The sequence below is a fragment of the Solanum stenotomum genome, chromosome 1 (assembly GCF_019186545.1).
Source record: "Solanum stenotomum isolate F172 chromosome 1, ASM1918654v1, whole genome shotgun sequence".
NCBI lineage: Eukaryota > Viridiplantae > Streptophyta > Magnoliopsida > Solanales > Solanaceae > Solanum > Solanum stenotomum.
In genome coordinates, this window is record NC_064282.1 from 96,217,022 (window position 1) to 96,237,035 (window position 20,014).

The 20,014-nt window shown below is 32.7% G+C and overlaps 3 protein-coding genes across 3 annotated transcripts; 2 read left to right on the forward strand and 1 right to left on the reverse strand.

The window, feature by feature from the left end:
* Nucleotides 1–546: 546 nt before the first annotated feature.
* LOC125859920 (receptor-like protein 9DC3) lies at nucleotides 547–3,231 on the reverse strand. Its single transcript, XM_049539779.1, has 3 exons — nucleotides 2,289–3,231; nucleotides 1,304–2,147; nucleotides 547–1,204 (listed from the first exon to the last, which is right to left on the reverse strand). The coding sequence occupies exons 1-3, from the start codon at nucleotides 3,229–3,231 to the stop codon at nucleotides 547–549; spliced, it is 2,445 nt and encodes an 814-aa protein (XP_049395736.1).
* Nucleotides 3,232–4,757: 1,526 nt separating this feature from the next.
* Nucleotides 4,758–7,806, forward strand: LOC125859929 (11-beta-hydroxysteroid dehydrogenase A-like). The gene is made up of 3 exons (XM_049539791.1): nucleotides 4,758–4,891; nucleotides 4,924–5,054; nucleotides 7,697–7,806. Exons 1-3 carry the CDS (start codon nucleotides 4,758–4,760, stop codon nucleotides 7,804–7,806), a joined length of 375 nt encoding a protein of 124 aa, XP_049395748.1.
* A 2,593-nt stretch (nucleotides 7,807–10,399) lies between these two features.
* Nucleotides 10,400–16,311, forward strand: LOC125841717 (glutamate--glyoxylate aminotransferase 2-like). Its single transcript, XM_049520890.1, has 14 exons — nucleotides 10,400–10,432; nucleotides 11,136–11,283; nucleotides 11,782–11,847; nucleotides 11,931–12,048; nucleotides 12,614–12,695; nucleotides 12,790–12,877; nucleotides 12,994–13,152; nucleotides 13,587–13,760; nucleotides 13,856–13,987; nucleotides 14,439–14,504; nucleotides 14,711–14,775; nucleotides 15,174–15,265; nucleotides 15,357–15,513; nucleotides 16,017–16,311. Exons 2-14 carry the CDS (start codon nucleotides 11,167–11,169, stop codon nucleotides 16,120–16,122), a joined length of 1,422 nt encoding a protein of 473 aa, XP_049376847.1. The 5' UTR covers nucleotides 10,400–10,432; nucleotides 11,136–11,166; the 3' UTR covers nucleotides 16,123–16,311.
* The last annotated feature ends 3,703 nt before the right edge of the window (nucleotides 16,312–20,014 follow it).

Sequence of the window (20,014 nt, forward strand, 5' to 3'; positions counted from 1 at the left end):
TGTTGGAGACATTTATATAGATCAGTGAATTATGATTTTCGACTAACCAGGAGTGACGACTTTTTAGTAAGAGAAATCCTGAGGTACTCTCTTGTTTTTGGATTAAATGATCAAATGTTTTGAGCATCTTTATCCATTGATGAGTTAACATCATAAGGATATTTTAGCCAATTAATCATATTATCAAGGACAGTCTTAATAGGTAAACGTTTAGTTATTGATATTACTTGATGTAATTAAGAAAAAGGTAATTAAGATAACTTCATAAATTCATTAACTGAACTTTGCAGTCGAATATGTAATAAACTATAAATAAACGAAAACTCTGCTTTTATTAATATGGTAATGAACACTTGAGAAACATCACCAACATAATAAGTAACTTTTATTATCATCACCAACCAGCATATTAGACTTGAATCCTGTAATTTTCAAAAATGAAGAATTTGATTAAGTTAAGAGCTTAAGGATGAAGGAGGAGAACATATACATTGATTTTTAAAAAAAATCTTCTGATTATCAAGCTAAATACCTGGAGACTACACACTATTTTCTTCTCTTGTGCTTTTTCACTCTCGTAATAATTTTGTGCTCTAATTCTTCAATCATCCTCGAAAACCATGCTGGATATTGGGTTGCCAGCATTATGTATATTAAGGATAGTACAACAACTAGACCACAACCGTAACCCATGAGAATTGCCTGCCAACTGATCATTGTTGAATCTTCGCCTTCTCCTTGATCTAGCTCAACTGGAGTTGTCCTTTGCGATACCCCATCATCACCACCACAATCTTTTGGAAGTGGAAATCCACGTAATCCATCATTTCCTTGGTATGAACTCCTCTCAAATGTATCAAATTGTTTTCCTTTGGGGATGCAACCAACAAGTTGATTGTGAGAAAGGTTTAAGACTGCAAGAAATGTGAGGGATGCAAGTTGTTGTGGAATTCCTCCTCCGATTTTGTTAGATGAGAGATCCAACGATTCAAGTACAGATAAATGTTGTAGTGATGCTGGTATATGACCTTCCAAGCGATTATGAGATAAGTTCAACGTACGAAGTCCAACGAGATCTCCAACAATACTTGGAATATAACCTTCAAATCTATTATTAGAGAGATTGATGATTATGTTTTTAGGAAAAACTCTAACAGATTCAAGATCCCGTCCCTTTGTTGTAATTGCGATCACATACTCATAAATAGAAAAATGATCTCCTACATACCCTGGGGTTCTCGAAGGAGACTCATACATAGTAAATGTATCTCCTACATACCCTGGGGTTCTCGGAGGAGACTCATAAATAGTAAATGTATCTCCTACATACCCTGGGGTTCTCACGTTTGGATCATTTATCCTCATGGCTTGGAAATTCTCAAAAAGACTAGCTGGTAAATTCCCACTAAACCCATTGGATGAGACATCTAGAATTTGAAGTTGGGCAAACAAGTTTTTGTTCTTTGAAACTTTGATGTGACCATGCAACTGATTTGATCTCAAGCTTACAATTTTTAAATTTGGTAGAGTTCCTAACCATTTTGGAAAGGTATCATTCAACTCATTGTTACCTAAATCAAGAACTTCCAAATACTTGCAATTGATCAAAGATCGTGGGACTTTCCCCTCTAGCTTATTCCCATGCAATTTAATGACGCTGAGTTGGTTTCCAATACTAAAAGTAGTTTTAGTTGTCCCACTAAGATTATTGTTGCTCAAATCCAAAACTCTAACTGCACTCATCTCACCTAGACATCGTGGGATCATTCCCTTCAAATTATTATTTCCAAGATCTAGCCCTGCTAGTGTTTTCAGATTGCAGATGGTTGAAGAAATCTGTCCACTGAGATTATTTAGCGAAAGGAGAAGAACTTCTAGGCTCTGCTGGTTTAGGAATGATTTTGGAATAGGACCTTCCAGCTGATTTTGTTTTAGAGTAACGTAAGACAATGTTTTGGACTTGAACTCTTGAATTTTTCCACTGAAATTGTTATCACTCAAGTCTAAATCAGTTAGTGAAGAAAGGGTGAATATCCAGGATGGTATAGTCCCATTCAAGTGGTTTGATGACAAGATGAGCCATTGTAGGTTTTGCAGTCCGCTTACGTTTGATGGAATTGGACCAGTTAGGAAATTGGACGAAAAATCTAAGATTACAAGTTGCGTCCAGCTTCTGTTAAAGGATAAGCACTCAAGTTGGCCATCGAAGTTGTTATTTCGAAGTGATAACTCCCAGAGCTTTCCAAATCTCAAGAATTGGGAAATCGGTCCTTCAAGATTGTTATTACCAAGGATCAAAGTCTGTATGTGGGTGAGATTCGATAGAGGTTTAGGAATGGGACCTGAGAGATTAGAATAGCTCATGTCCAAGGCATACAGTGAAGTTAAATAGCCAAATGATTCAGGTATCTCACCAGTAAAATTCATACGACTGAGCCGTAAATTGATGAGTGATGCACTGCTATTCCATTTGGTCGTAGGAAACCTAACAGTGAGCTGGGGATTGTATGTTAAATCAAGAGATACTAAATCAGAAAGGTGGAAAACTCCTTTGGGAAATACCCCAACTAATTGTGTGTATGGAAGCCTTAGAGTCGTTAAATAAGAAGAGAAATTTAGAGGAACAGTGGAAGAGATGTTCACAGAGTCAAGTTGAAGATCTCTTAACTGGGTTAAGTTCCTAAGAAGCAGTCCAAAATTCTGAGGTCCGAATCTAAGACCATATGGATAATAACTCCGAATATTAAGAACACGTAATTTAGAGAGGTGGGAGATTTCAGAAGGGATTAGACCGGTAAAACTTGAATACGACAAATCAAGATGCGTCAAGTTAGAAAATCCACCAAATTTAGGTGAAATGTTGGATGCAGAGAAATCATTACCAGACAAACCAAGCCTTTTGAGATTGGAGAGTTGAAAGAGGCTACTGTTGGGATGAAACGTGCCTTGAAGTTGGCTGCAAGTGAGGTTGATCTCAATCACTTGTCGTGTCATCCCATCACAATAAACTCCATCCCATGAGCAACAATTTGTGCTTTTGTTCCACGAAAGTGTTTTTGGATGTGAAAAGTCACAAACAGCAGAAGCATTAGGATTTATTGTAAACATGTGCTTGAATTGTAGAAGAGAAAGAACTTGATCTTCGGGGCACAAATAAGGTGACGATGAGGAGAAATCAAGTTGACAGAGAAAGGGATATAGCATAAAAAATACAAGTTTTACATAACCCATTTCTGCACTAAAATAACCAATTAATAAGTTGGTAGAGAAGAAATCAAGAAATATTTGCATTGTTCGTCTATTCAATGAGTATGTATATATATATTAAGCAAAGAAATTTACTTATCTGTGTTTGGAGTTACCAATTCCAGGAAGGTCACCTAGTCATTTTCAGCCAATTTTAGAGTTGTCTATTATATATATTCACATTCAATGTGTCACACAATATGTAAAGACTAAAATATTTTCTCAAGTCAAATAAATGATGGAAACTGTATACAGTTCACATTAGTCCTAACACTTGTATTAACACATGTATTAGTCAAAGATTTAACATGAAAAGTCTTTGTTTTGGCTCTCTTAACAACCAAAAAAAAAAGAAAATTTATCATCCTTTACTCTGCTTTCTCTTTTTCAAAAATGTAACATGAAATGGCAAATTTAATTTTTAACAACAAATTGGGACAAATAAAAGTATTATTTGGCTAATTCAAATATGCTGAGCATATTTGTCTATTTTGTGTTCCCCACATCTCTGGGAATTAATTTGTATCCAGTGAATACTGTAAGTCAAGAAAATAATAAACCTGAATATATATAATCTTGACTCATCATAATCAGGTAAAAGAATCCTGCATATGGGTTTTTCAAAGAGAATGAAGCACTGCATAAAGAAAGCGGCAGCCGCAGCAGATAAACGTTCATCAATTTTTGAGAAAATTAGTAAATAATTTGTGTTTTTTTATGTAGCGCAAAGCGCGGATAAATTCACTAGTTATGTGTACTAATGAATTATAAAATGATCAATCAAAAAAGGACATGTGTCTAATATTGATCAAACTTTTCTCATTTTTTTGGCTTGCCTTCAAGAGATGTTACGTCCGCATTTAGGATGTATTTATTCCATTTTAAAATAGTTTAGGGGGTTAATAGTAAAGATTCAGGATGGAAAAAGATGAAATCTCTTATATTTTAATAATGTGCAGAGAAACTTTTTAAATACAAGTGAAGACCAACAATAACTCCTATTCTATAGGAGGTGTATTCCTAGTGGACTCTGAATAATGAACGTGGAGTACTAAACCTATAAGCAGTAAATAACTAACTAACAACTGCAACTGACTATGCACTATTATAGGAAAGATGCGCCAATAAATAGAACCCTAGTCAAGTTTAACTGTGTCACTAGGATTTCGAGTATAGTTCGGTGGTACTTATGCCTTCTCCCGTTTTAATTTACTATGAAACTCAAAATTAGGCCCATCATTTGAGTCACATATTAAGTAATTTCAAATTATTTTAATGGAAAAGAGCCTAAAGTGCCTTGAACTATGTGATTTTGTACAGTATTACCCTCTATCTACCTTATGAATGAGTGTGGACTTATAATCCATAACGTCGGTCATTTATGTCCCAGAAAGTTAACGTCAAAGGGCATCTTTGGTCCAAAAAGTAAACGGAGTGCAATATAACATACATCATGTTTTCTATATAACTTCCTACATTATAACATTATCCTTTCTAATTCCCTAAGAAGAATGGAGTCGTGGAAAGACCTGAGGGGCAAAGTAGTGATGGTGAAAGGGGCGTCATCTGGAATTGGGAGAGAGTTATGTCTCAACTTGGCCAAAGCCGATTGCAGCATCATCACTGCTGCTCGTCGTATTGACAGGTTGAAATCTCTCTGCAACCACATTAATTCAGAGGGTTCCAGCAAGCATTCGCCCTCGAGCTTGATGTCATGTCCAATGCTGCTACCATTGAGGTGGCTGTACAAAGAGCTTGGAATGCCTTTGGACGTATCGATGCCTTGATTAACAACGCCGGCATAAGAGGTATGGTTGAAGATAATAGTAATATCTTTAAAAAGATAAATTGAGCTTTAGATAAGATCAATGATTACACACTTCAGCACGGTAACAATATATATATTGTTGAGTATATAGTACGAATTAATGAGAAATAAAGGGAAGATGAAAAGAGGAATTTGAAAGGTTCTCTTATGTTTTAATAAAAAAAAACACTTCTCCCTCATCGCTGGTGGAAAGAAAGTTGAAGTGTTTAAATAGAAAAACACTTCTACTAGTTGTTAAAAGGTTGGAAAGAGGGATCCCCCTCGCGCCGTCGTCGTCGCTCGGCTTTAGCTTATTTAATTATTAAATCTCCAACTCAATCCTCTATTTTACTCTCCAAATATAGAGTTCTCTATTTTTTCAGACAACCAACTCCAACCCAATTCTCTATTTTACTCTCTAAGAAAGAATTTGTTTCTCTCTCCTCAATATTATATTATTATTTCTATTTCATTCTTATTTTCTTATTTCATAATATAAATCCTTTATTTCTTTTTTTCCAAATAATTACTTTATATAATTTTTAATATGATATGAAATTATATTTTATTCTAAATTTTTAAATAACATAAATTGCAAGAAAATATAATATAATACATAAATTAGGGGACAAATTCAAATAAAAGACTCAATTTTCAAAATTATTATGTTGCTCCCATAAATGATCTATTAATGCATTACGGAGTTCAAAATGAGCATTTTTGTCCTTAATTTTTTTATGTCTAGCTAAAAGTTGTTCAAACCGGAGATTTTCATCTACAAACCATTTCTATAGTCGGAGTTGGAGCCTCTACGGCATCTTGAATTGGTGCATTGAGATCACATTCATCGTCAATTATCATGTTATGCAGTATAATACATGTAGTCATTATATCATATAGCACTTCCTTTCTCCAAAAACATGATGGTCCAACAATAATTGCAAAACGTGATAGCAAAAAGTTCGAGGACAAGGCTCTACCTTGCAATCATCGGAGTCAAAGATGAAACTAAAATTTTAATGAAAAATTTAGAAACTATTAGTGATCCAAATGTTTGTGATTACCTGCAACAAGAACAACAACGAATACTTGAAAAAAGAAATCTACAATCACAACTGCAATCACAACCACAATCGCAACAATTCTCGGAATCATATCCTCATTTTTTTCCGAATAGTGTTAAATCTGGAAACGACCTACCGGATTTCTAAATTATTGTTGTGATCAATTAATTATTATGTCATGTATTGTATTTTATCTTGTATTTAAATTATTATGTTATGTATTATATTGTATTGTTATCTTGTATTTAAATTATTATGTTATGTATTGTATTGTTATCTTGTATTTAATTATCATATCATGTATTGTATTTTTAAATTAATTTTTTTCATCTTGCCATTTTAATTTTGCGTATTCTTTATAATGAAAATTAATAATAAAATAAAATTTTATTATTCACGAAAATTAGAAAAAAAATACTATTAATTTGAAATTAAAATAGTATATATTAAATAATATTTTTTTAAAAATATTATATTATATTTTAAAAAGAATTATGAATATTAGATATTTAATTAATGGAATTATATGTAAAATAATATGTTAATTAGACAGTAATAGAAAATAATAATAAAATAATGAAAAAGTGAAATAGAGAGTGTGAATAGTAGTTCTCCAAATTTGGAGAACTACTATTCAACTCTCTAAATTTGAAGAATAGAGGGTGATTTGGAGGTGGGTTGGAGTGCCCATTCTCTATTTTACTCTCCAAATATAGAGAATGGAGAGTAAAATAGAGATGGATTGGAGATGGTCTAGTTAATTAATTAAATTAAATGTCCAAAACGTTTTTAATTATTTAAATAATTAGATGAAACGACCCAACACAACTCGGATCCGCACGACCAGTGTTTTAAAACATCTTTCCTGTTTTATTTGAATTTCCCACCGTTGGACATGACTGTTCTGAAAGGTTGCAACTTTCAAGAACAACCATGACCGTTCTGAAAGGTTGCAAACTTTCGTGAATTGTCGTGTGGTTTCTGAAAGGTTGCAACCTTTCGGAACCAGTGCTTCTTGGCTATAAATACCTGTGATTCCTCAGACCTTTCACTTACGAAATTTCTTAACTTCTTCTTCTTCTTCATCAACACAATTCATATTCATGTACTTTACTGCCGTTGAGTGGCTCGCTGACATCATTATTTTAGGTATCAATACACTGGAAAATAGAATCGTTCTATCCTGGGAGGATCTATTCCAATTCAAACATCGGATACTAGAGGAGAATAATTTTCTTAAGGAGACATTGTGCATTCAATGGACTCGATTTTCTTTCCTTTCTATTTCGTACGATTGTTACAGATTCTGGTATGTTTTACAATCATTAATTTTTGTTAATTGATTTATGTTCTTCACTACGTGATTTAAACTTTGAAATTTATTGTTTCTGCAAAGTTTTGTTATTAGTAGTATTGGCTTAAAATGTAAATTGAATAACAATCTTAAGGAAATCATATTTTTATTTGATAGTTTGTATTTGTGGGTGGAGACTAAAACCTTCGTGGTTTTCTACTCCAATAAAATTTGCAATTTTATCTATTGCTTACTGAATCAGTTGTATCGATTTTTTATTATCAGAAATGGCAATTGATAGTGCTACGATTTCTGTAGTTGTTGTTGCACCAACCCGCACTATTGTGCCACCGGTAGAGAAATCGGAAAAATTCTCTGGTGTGAATTTCAAATGATGGCAGCAACGGGTGTTTTTCTGACTTACCACTCTTGGTCTGCAGAAATTTACCAATGAAGAAATTCTAGTGCATGTTGTTGATATGTCAGTCAGAGAAAAATAATGATTATTGAAGGATGAAAACATCCAGACTTCCTATGTAAGGGCTACTTAGGTGTGTTTATCGGTCAGTTTAGTACGTTTTTTCGTGAGGGAATACAGTAAAAACAAGAGTACTTGATATCTTGAGTAGTTGATGGCGGCTTATACAGCTGTTATTTCTCTTCTTCAAGCACTTGAGCACCTTCAGCAGAGACATCCAGAACTCGTTCAAGGTCAAACTGCTAAAATACTCGAATCCCTTCGTGATACTGCTGAATATTTTCAAAATGTTATTGAAGAAGCTAGTAAAAGTAGATTTGATCTCGAAAAAATCAAATCTTTGGAGGAAATGATATCATGCACGGACTTGATGATGACTTGGAGATAATAGTTGAAAGATTGGAAGAAGAGTTGTCGGATCTAGATATTGTCACAATATCAGGCATGGGTTGGAAAAAACAACACTCGCTAGAAAAGCTCATGATCATCTAACAATCAGGTATCATTTTGACATTCGTGTTTGGATTACAATAACTCGAGAATATGTATGTGTAGAAATGTATTGTTAGAAGCTTTAACACATTGCATTTCAAAGCAAACAACTATTGACATCGGAAAAAATTATGATAAGAAGGATGACAACGAGTAAGCCGACTTGGTGCAGAAAAAACTAAAGTGTCCACGATACCTTCTTGTTGTTGTTGATATTTGGAGTACGGGTGTTTGGAATAGCATAAGAGGAATATTTCCCGATTACAACAATAGGAGTCGAATCTTATTGACTACTAGGGAAACAAATGTAGCAATGTATCCATGAGATGAACCTCTTGAATTTAGAGAACAGTCTGAAGTTACTTTGCGATAACGTGTTGATAAGGTGTTTGGACCGAAACATGATTGTTATTTCATGATGTAGATCTTGAGCATTGGGAAGCTAGCAGCGATAACTTCCCAAATCTAAAATGCCTTGTTCTGAAGAAATGCAACTACCTTAATGAAATTCCAACAGATTTTGGAGAAATTCGTACTTTCGAGTCGATTGAGTTATATCAGTGCAGCATTGGTGCTGAGGAGTCTGCAAGAAAGATTGAACAAGAATAAGAGGACATGGGAAACAATTGTCTTAGTCTTCATCCATATAAAGCACTCAATGTAAGTTTTTGAACGATCCATTGTTCTATTTACCTATCTAAACTATTACCTTTTCACGAGTTTCCTACCTTAATTATCACTCTCCTTCGATGATCTGTTGTCAATTGGGAAGAAGTCTTGGTCAACTCAACATCGATGTGTGTTATTCTAATACAAAGGGAGTGATAGTTGAGTTGTTGAGGTACTATAGTTTAGATGTGTGGTTTTTACTATTAACTCTATTTATAATCATTCTGTCTTTGCTACATTTTACCTCCTTGAAATTAAGATGATAAATTCTACTTTTTATCTTGCATATATGTGAGGACACTATCTTCCAAATGCAGAACCTTTGCTAAATTTTTGTTTTAGGAATAACCATGTTTAATGATGTCCTTGCCAATTTGTGATTTAGTATTTTAATTATAAACCATAGCTATTTGAAGTACTATAATTGTAGTATTTATCCGGTCTTATGTGATAGTTTGGAATGAATAAGGTTATTATGATGCATATCCAAGGTTTCAAAATACTTGTGTGGGTATATTAGGAAGAGACAAAGATTAGAAACAAAGATATACGAAGCAATGTGGGAGTGACCTTTGTGATGGATAAGATGCGGGAAACGAGATTGAAATGGTTCAAATATGTGAAGTGAAGGAGCATAAATAGTAATACGATAGATTTACGGAGAGGTACACAAAACATATCACATCTAACCTGAAAACATGACCTTAGATAGGAGAGCATGGAGATCGAGAATTAGAACATATAGTTAGTAAATAGTCGAGCGATTTTTTTTTTTTTTTGATTCTAGCCACCATATTATTATTCTTCATCAATATAGTTATTGCTTTTATTTTGATTATCTTTACTATTTTTTATGTTGAAAATCAATGTTTCAATCATAATTTTTACTTTTACATTTTTTTCAAAAATCTTTTGAAAAATATTTTTAGGGTCCATCAGAAACCACTCACAATAATCTAAAAACCTTATAAAAAACAATTTATTTCATGAAAAAAAATCTAAAATCTAATCAGATACTCCCTCTGTTCCAATTTATATAACTCACTTTCCTTTTCATTAACCAATCCCAAGAAAATGACATTTGTATATATTAAGTAACAATTTATCTTTAAAATATCAATTCTTTCATCAAACTAATTTATTTTTTTCACCCAAAGACAAGTAATGAACTAATCTGGTTGGGCACACATCTCAATAAAATGGGTCCCATCAGTTTATATGATAACAATCATCATACCTGCATGCCTGTCACGTGGAGAAAAGAATATGACAAAAAACACCCACAGAAAAATAATATAATAAAATCATGTTAAACTGCACAAAACCCATTGTGTTTTTCCATTTCTTGAAATTTCCCTTGTTAAAGAGCTAGAATTATTGAGGTAATTATTTTTGTTGAGCTAATTAAATACAAAACAAGTTCTTGGTGGTATTGGTGATCATTGTATTAGTGGTTAAATGTTGTTTATATAATCTTCGTAGTATAATTTCCACTAAAAATTAACTACGAACTTCGTAGCTAATCTGTTGCTAAATAGCTTGTAATGATCAAAGATAATTTCGCGTTAAATAGGATTAGCGATGAATTTTGATTTTTGAATCTTTCTTAATTCCTTTGTTCAAGATCTAGAATTGTTGTATTTGTGGTCACTAGATTAGTATAGTTAAAATGATGTTTATATAGTTCTTTAATTTGCTTGTTTTCAACTAGAAAAATTGAAATTACCTACGAATTTCATGGCTGATTTATTGCTAAATAGCTTTTAATTATTAGATTTTTTTGATAATTTGTTGCTAAATAGGATTAGTGATGACTTTTGTTGTTTAGATATAAAATTTTGTCTGTCGCTAATTCCTGACTTTTAATAGTAGTAGTAGTAGTACTCTTACCATTAATTATATTGTTTCTTTTTACACACTGTGTCGTGGCTGATTTGTCGCTAAATAGCTTGTAATTAGTAGAATTTTTGATAATTTGTCGTTAAATAGGATTAGTGATGACTTTTGTTGTTTCGATATACTTTTAGTAGTAGTAATAGTAGTACTCTTACCATTAGTTATATTGTTTCTTTTTACATGTTGTAGGTTAAGGAGGTGCTATTTTTAGTTGTTTATAATGTCGTCTAAGCCGTTGGACTATGAGAATTTGAATGAGAATGTGAAGAAGTGTCAATATGCTGTACGAGGTGAGCTCTATCTTCGAGCTTCTCAGCTTCAGAAGGAAGGAAAGAAGGTAAAAATAAACCCTTTCGAATTACGAAATTATTTAATTGTAGCGTGACAAATGCGGTTCACAATTGCTGCTCTCTTTTTTTTCGTTTGATGTTTTGTTAATTGTTTATATTTAAAATGTATGTGGCATGTACATAGTGGGAAATGATGATGTGGCAATGACATTTCATTTTCCGGCGTCGAAAATTTGACTTTTTGATGATTTGTATTTTGGGCATAACCACATAGTTTAGTGACTTTACGTTACAAGTTCAAAAACATACCTCAGCTGTCAATTTTCCCTTTTCCTACCTAAACGATAGTGTGATATTTCATGTAGGATAAGGGAGCAACTGATAGTTGAGGTGTGTTTCGATAAATATTTATTAATAGTTCAGGTAGGGAACTTATGAAATTCGAAAAATCGGTATACTTCAAGTGTGGTTTTGACTTATAAATACTTAGTTTAGTTACTTTACTATACTTGTGTAACAATCTCATGATTCCTCTTGCTCTGCAGATTATATTCACAAATGTAGGTAATCCTCATGCCCTCGGACAGAAGCCGCTGACGTTTCCGCGCCTGGTTTGTTGTAGTCGTTGAATGCCACTTCTATGAGAGGCTTATGGTTTTGGCATACGTAAAGCATTGGCGCTCTTTATTTTCAGGTCATTGCTCTCTGCCAAGCTCCATTTTTACTGGATGATCCTAATGTTGGACAATTATTCCCTGCTGATGCAATCGCAAAAGCTAAACATTATCTTTCGTTGAATTCTGGAGGTCTAGGTATCCTTTCCTACCTAAACTATATTATTTTAGGAATTGAGTAATTTTTATCATCCATAATACTCGGACACTTGGAAAATGTTGTCGCACCCATGTCAGATACTCTGACAATGCATAGCTTTTGGAGGATCTGATCCGACACACATCCGACGGTATTTTTCATGAGTCGAAGCAACATAGATTTTATGTGGCACTCTACTCTACTTGTTATGCCTCTTTGACTCCGTCTGTATTTCCTTTAATTGTCTCTTCCATAGAGAAGCACAAACATAATTTTTCTTCAAGAGTTACTATCCCCTTTTTGTGTTTACGTGAACATCAGATTATAGTTGTCATCGTTTATTACTTTTGTGCATTAAAATTATAGTTCCTTCTTATGTATTTAAAGATCTATTCTATTATCTCGTATAGAAAGCCCTGCATTTATCATCCCTGCTTCTTAAGCTCTATCGATATGCAACTACTTGTCCACGTTGTTGTTATAGGTCTTTTTGCCTCGATTTTCCGACTGTCCTATGATCTTTCGTTTTAAGAAATGAGTAACTTTATACTGCTGGTTAATTAGGTGCTTATAGCGACTCCCGTGGCATTCCCGGTGTAAGGAAAGAAATTGCAGATTTCATTGAGAGACGTGATGGATATCCAAGGTTATATCGCTTTGTTTCATTTTAACTAGTCTCTTTTCGATCGGTGACTTCAATTTAGTTACTAAGCTTACATTTCTGGTTGTTCTTTTGACAGTGATCCGGAACACATATTTCTCACGGACGGTGCCAGCAAAGGAATAATGCAGATATTACATACTATCATTCGGGGGCCCAATGACGGGGTAACTATATAACCAAAAAGAGGGGGAAAAGGCTAACTAATAAGTTCTGAAAATTCTTTCAGGTTCTTCATTTTACACGCTTCGTATATTCCTTACGGTTACATACTTGTTGTTAGGTGTTGGTTCCTGTTCCGCAGTATCCGCTTTACTCTGCTACAATATCATTGTATGGGGGTTCCCTTGTTCCGTACTATCTTGAAGAGACTGCAGACTGGGGTCTTGATATCAATGACCTTCGGCAATCTATTGAACAGGCCCGACAGAATGGAATAACTGTGAGTATATATGCCTAAATTTTGCTTTCCAGATACGTGCCGACACATTCTCGCCTGTATGTTGCTCAGACTCTTCAAAAATTATCAACGTGTGCGTGTCGGATCCTCCTTTAGTAAGGCATTTTTGGAGGGTCCAACATGGGTGCAGCAACATATTAGGAGAGTTCGAGCATAGGTTTTAGGTTGTGCCAGAGTCCACATTTCGTAGAAAAAAAGGACCGTTACAGAACATCCGAAACTTGGCACTAACAAATATTTTCCAGGACAGGCAACTTGAAGGCTTTTTATAGGGCTGAGTCTTCATGTTGACACATATTTACGAGGATTTAAGTTACTTGCACCGACAGTGTAATCAATTTTTTACACTACCGGTGTAAATAATTAGCATATCTGATGGTAACATGCATTCATCTTATGCTTATATTATTTCCTAGGTACGAGCAATGGTGATTATAAACCCCGGAAATCCTACCGGACAGTGTCTTAGTGAACAAAATCTAAGACAAATAATACAATTCTGTTATGAAGAAAATTTGGTATTACTTGGAGACGAAGTTTATCAACAAAATATTTACCAAGATGAGCATCCCTTCATAAGTGCACGAAAGGTAATATACAAATATAGTTTTCACTTTAAGAATTTGTTAACCTCTAAATATTATATTGTATCTAGAATAACATCCATGTTCACCAAAATTTGTAGGTTTTATTCGATATGGGTCCTCCCGTAAGCAAGGAACTTCAGCTAGTTTCATTTCATACGGTCTCCAAAGGTTATTGGGGAGAATGTGGACAACGTGGTGGATACTTTGAGATGACCAACATTCCTCCCAAGGTCTGTATCGCCATCCCCAATTCTTGTCATGAGAGTTAAAGATGTATCGATCACATAATTTATTTTGCTTTTCATTTATTTTGGGGAGGAGGAGGGGCCGCCAAGGTGTGCGCTTTGTTTATCCTAGCTATATGCACTACGTTGCTCAGACCCTTCAAAAATGTTGACGTGTTCATGTCGGATCCTCCAAAAAATGTTGCATCTTTTGAGGATTCGACAGGGTTGTGGCAACATTCTTGGAGTGTCCAAGCAACATACTGTCTTAGTATAAAGAGATGAACTTGAGTGAAATTTGAAAGGAATTTTGTTCGATCAAATGACGTTCTTTTTCGACTAGACATCAATTTGAGCTAAAAGGCTCTTATGTTATAAAACATTCGAGGGTCGTGTTATTTCCCAAGCATAATCGATGTACTACTGAGACGTGGCCTTTCTCTATTTGATGTTGCAGTCGGTTGAAGAGATATACAAGGTTGCTTCGATATCGCTCAGTCCAAATGTACCTGCACAAATATTTGTGAGTAACGACTTTTGTTCATTTCCTCGAAAATTTATCCTTCCAGAAAGGAAATCTTATTGTGTTATAGAGTTGGCAATCAACTTTTTCCGACGTCTCGAATTTTACCTTATTTTTATGTTACCTAAAAGTTGCTGCCAGTTTATTCTGTTTAATCGTAAGCCTGTGCTGACAAGAAATGCTTGTATTCTTTCTCGTTTCAACAGTTAGGATTACTGGCGAACCCACCTAAGCCTGGAGATATCTCGTACGAGCAATTTGCCAGAGAAAGGTACTAATTACAGCCGACACATCTCTGCTTACATGAAATACTTGAACTTCATCTGTGGAATTGTCGGAATTAGAGTAGAAAGTCTCATTCTTTTCACTCAGTTTTGAACTTATATTGCTCCGACTCTTGAAAATGCCAATGTGTGCGTGTCGGATCCTCTAAAAGTACGGCATTTTGGAGGATTTGATACGGGTGCAGCAACACTTTTGGACAGTCTAAACAACATAGGACTTTTGAGTAACATTGTTATATTGATGTTGAACTTTGTGTCATTAACTTCGTGAATAGAGAGAAAGCTCAAAATTAGTCTGTTCATCTTATGATCTTCTACTCGTTTAATGATCTTGTTGAGACATTTTTACGAATTCATGACAAATAGTAGTTGATGCATTTTGCAGCAAAGGCATCCTTGAGTCGCTAAGACGGAGGGCGCATATAATGACTGACGGGTTCAACAACTGCAAAAATGTTGTTTGTAATTTCACAGAAGGCAAGTCATTTCCCATGTTTTCGTATTCTATTAGACATTGAAACGCGACCAATCATTGGCATTTCGCGAGGAAATTGAATGTTTATAACAGGTGCTATGTATTCCTTCCCGCAAATTCAATTGCCTCCTGGAGCGATAGACACTGCTAAGAAGCTCGAGAAAGCTCCTGATGTTTTCTATTGTCTCAAATTGTTGGAAGCAACAGGCATCTCTACTGTCCCGGGTTCGGGTTTTGGCCAAAAAGAAGGGTGAGTGAGTTCAATCCAAGGGTCTTTCGACTCTTTTTATCTCAAATATAATGATAAAATTCATATATAGCTACTTTTCCGTCCTTGTAATTGAAAAATAGACATTGTCATGGAGTTGCAATTTCCCGGGTGTAACACCGAGACATCGTCATGTAACTCTATGACGGTGTCTATTTTACAAAGACATGGCCAAAAAGTGGTTAGTTAACACTATTTTTATTATTGTAACTGGTCATAGGAGATCATTTCCTGTTAACGCTACACGTTGTTACAATTAGTTCACATATAGCTACTTTTCAGTCCTTGTAATTGAAAAATAGACATTGTCGTGGTGTTGCACATTCCCCAGGTAACGTTATGATGGTGTCTATTTTACAAAGACATGGCCAAAAAGTGGTTAGTTGACGGTATTTTTATTATTCTAACTGGTTATAGGAGATCATTTCCTGTTACGCTGCACGTTGTTACAATTATTGAAAGTGGTTGATGGTTTCTCTATGTAGGGTGTTCCACCTAAGGACAACTATTTTGCCAGCTGAAGAGGAGATGCCTTCGATAATGGCGAGTTTCAAAAAGTTCAACGATGAATTCATGGCGCAATATGAATAGCGCGACCATGAATTCATTGAGCAATATGAATAGCGCACGGTGGCGCGCTATTCGATAATGTAGAAGAAAGAAATTATGATTTCAATCTTTGTTTTCTATTGTCACTTATCTTTTTGTTGATGAATTCTCTCTCAAAATTGAACAATAACTAGTGTTTTGTCAAGTATTTAAATGTGTCTTTTCTTCTTAGAAGTGTGTTTTTTCAAAAAAATATCTTGAAATTTTTTCATTTTTTTAAGTTTGTGTTTTTTTTGGATATATTTATTTTCTTCTAAAAGCACCTTATTTTAAAAAGTACTAGCTTTTTAGAAATGCTTTTTGAAAAAATAGTTCTGGCAAGGAACAATTTGTGTTTGACTAATTATTTTAGTATGATCAACAACAAAGTGTTTTTTTCTTAGAAATGTTCTTTAAAAAGGTATTTTTGAAGAAAAAAAAATTAGTTTATTAAAAACAGCATCTGCTAATTTTTAGAAAATATTTATTTTCTTTCGGAAGCTTGACAAATTTATCTTTTTTTAAAAAAAAAAAAAAGCACTTTTAAAAATAAATATACACTTTTAATCTCTCAACAATTGAACCAAGAAAGTTAATAATTTGTTTTTATCTTTGTTCTNCACATGTTTTGTTTGGATGCACAATTGCAATCATAAAATTATAATAAATTTTAAAAATAAAAATTAATTATTTAAAATTTATACTAGACAAATAAGAAACTTTATAAATGACATTAAATTAAATATTTAAGATATATATATATTTTTGAAAATATATTAATTAATAAACACATTTTCTTTAACTAATATTATGAAAAAATAATTGATTTATATTTTTTCAAATTAATATATTTCAATTGAATTGATCATAACAACTAAAAGTATGAAGTTTCTACGAACATCGTGAAATGTATGTTTGATAAAAAGAATAATATATAAATAAAATGTCATAAATTATTAAATGTTTGACAAAAATATAATCTATCAACTCTAATTAAAATATGACGTGCAATGTAGATTCAATATTACTAAAACAAATGAAACTGAAAATATAACATAAGTTATAAATTCAAAACAAAAATTTTAACATAATACTCTTATAACAAATTTCAACATAGCAATAAATATGATTTATTTTTAGTTTTTTTTAATAAAGAAAACGTAAGTCTATAACCTTACTTAACAATAAATTCCATTTTAATTTAAAAAATAGAATATAATAAAATTATGCTAATGAGAAAATAAGCATGGCATAAAGAAATAGATAATACGAAAAAATTACATAGAATCACATAAAGTAAAGTTGAAAATAAGAAGAAAATGAAATATAATAATATAAAATAAAAAATAAATTTTTACAAATTTTTAGAATAATAAAATTAAAAAAAAAACTTAAAATAATAGAAGTAAAAAAAATTAAAATAGAGATAAAAAAAAAAAGTAATCAAGTGGTAATTACACCATGTAATTACCAGCAATTCACAGCCTCTGCCTGTGAATTGTAGAGTGTAATTACCCCCTGCCAATTACACCAATTACCTGCTGACCAAGTAATTATATGTCCTTCCAAACAAGACAAGACAATGTAATTACACTAATTACACCAAATCTAATTATCAGGGTGTCCTTCCAAACAGCCCTAAGTGTTTTTTTCTTAGAAATGTTCTTTAAAAACGTACTTTTGAAGGAAAAAAAATTAGTTTATTAAAAACAGCATCTGCTATTTTTTAGAAAATATTTATTTTCTTTCGGAAGCTTGACAAATTTATCTTTTTTTTTAAAAAAAAAAAAGCACTTTTAGAAATAAATATACACTTATAATCTCTCAACAATTGAACCAAGAAAGTTAATAATTTGTTTTTATCTTTGTTCTTTTTAACAAAAATCCACATCAAACAATATTTCCCACTATGATATGGTTAAGTTTGCTTTATACACGAAGCTTCCTCTATTGTCTTCATTCTGTTCTTTTAATTTCTTTAATAAGTTCTCCAACTGTCTCAATTTATGTGACACGTTTTGGATTTCGAGATTCAAATAAATTTATCGTAAATTTTTCATATATCTTTTAATTATTTTGAATTGTTAATTATTGCGACTTATAGTACTTTTATGTAGTTAACAAACATAAATTTTCATTTCAAAAAATTAAAGATTTCTTGTGTAAATTTCCGGTTAAACTTAAACTGTTTAACTCTCGAAAAATAAAAAATGCCACATAAATTGAGATAGAGGGAGTAGATACTTTTTCTTTTTATCTCCTTCCTAGTATATTTACAGACTTGTTAAATTGAGAATGAGTTATTTAGTGATTAATTATTTTGAGTATAGTTATTTCATTTTTAATATGAGATAAAAATAATACTATAATTTTGAGATATGCTATTTTTTTTTATCAAACATGAAATAAATTTATCTTAAATTAATTCCAAAATTAATTATTCATTATTTCTTTTACCAAACGAGCCCTTAAAGTTTCTAGTCTTCTTGTGTCACGACCTCTTATACAATCTTTATATAAAGACAGAATGGATATGCTCTGTGTTAAAACATAAATATATATATATATATATAGGGGTGTTCACGGTTTGGATAAAAACTGATCCAAACCGAAAAACCAAATCAAACCGATAAAATAAAACCGATTTTATTTGGGTTTGGTTTGGTTTGGTTTAGTTTTAGATTTTTGAAAACCAATAATATTTGGTTTGGTTATGGTTTTATTCGAAAAAAATCGAAGAAATAACTGAACCGAACCGAACCAATGAATTATATACATATATTTTATTAATATACATACTTAATATATTGTTTTTATAAACAATTTTAAAGATCTTATACATATTTTCATTAAAATTTCTTTATAATTTACTTATTGAAAGCAAAAATGCCCAAGAAGAAACATTAATCTTATTGATTTCATGTATATGAGTGTCTATGACAATTCTTTGTGGAACTGAAAATGTTATTGTCTCTTCCTTCTAGGCCAATATAGTGAATTTTAAAGCTTTATTGAAAGTAAATTTAGTGATCGAAAGCTCAGTAATTTAAGTCATTCTAACTATTTTTCGTTTTGAATGGATTGTTGTCACTTTTTTCACATTTTAAATGAATTGTTTCTTTTATTTTTGTGTATGGTTAATAACCGAACCAAACCAAACCGAAACCGATAATCACCAAACCGATAAATGTATATTATATTTGGTTTGGTTTTGATAATGTTAAAACCGATTAAGTTAGTTTGGTTTTGATTTTGACCAATAATCGATTCAAACCAACCCGTGAACACCCCTATATATATATATATATATGTGTGTGTGTGTGTATATTATTTTTAAAAATTACCTCACTTAATTTTTATCACTTCAAATCAAACCCATTAGAAAAAGAAAAAATATATAATTACACAAATATTTCTACCATATTTATCAATTCTGCCTATAGTTTGAAAGAATAACATAGTGTTGCACTAATTAATAATTTTCTATCAGATTTTAAGCTAGATACATAATTTTTGCCACCAAATATATGAAATAGGGAGAGATGCGAGCGAGAGAAGAGGAAAGAGGAGCGAGATAGGAAGGAGGCAAGCGAGATAGTCTATGTATTTCAGATACGTGTGAATCACACTAGATATATTCTAGATACATTTTGAAATATAAATACTTAGAGAGAGAAGCAAAGCGAGAAAGAAGAGATACATTCCGAAATATAGATACTTAGGGAGAGAGGCAAACGGCCATAGAAGAGAAACGAGCAAGAGAGTCAGATACATGTGAATATACCTGAATATCGTGTACAACAACTACTACAACATACCTAGTGGAATTCCACAGCTGGGTCTGGAGAGGGTGCACGAATACCCTCTACCCTCCCCAGACAGAGGCGAACCCAGG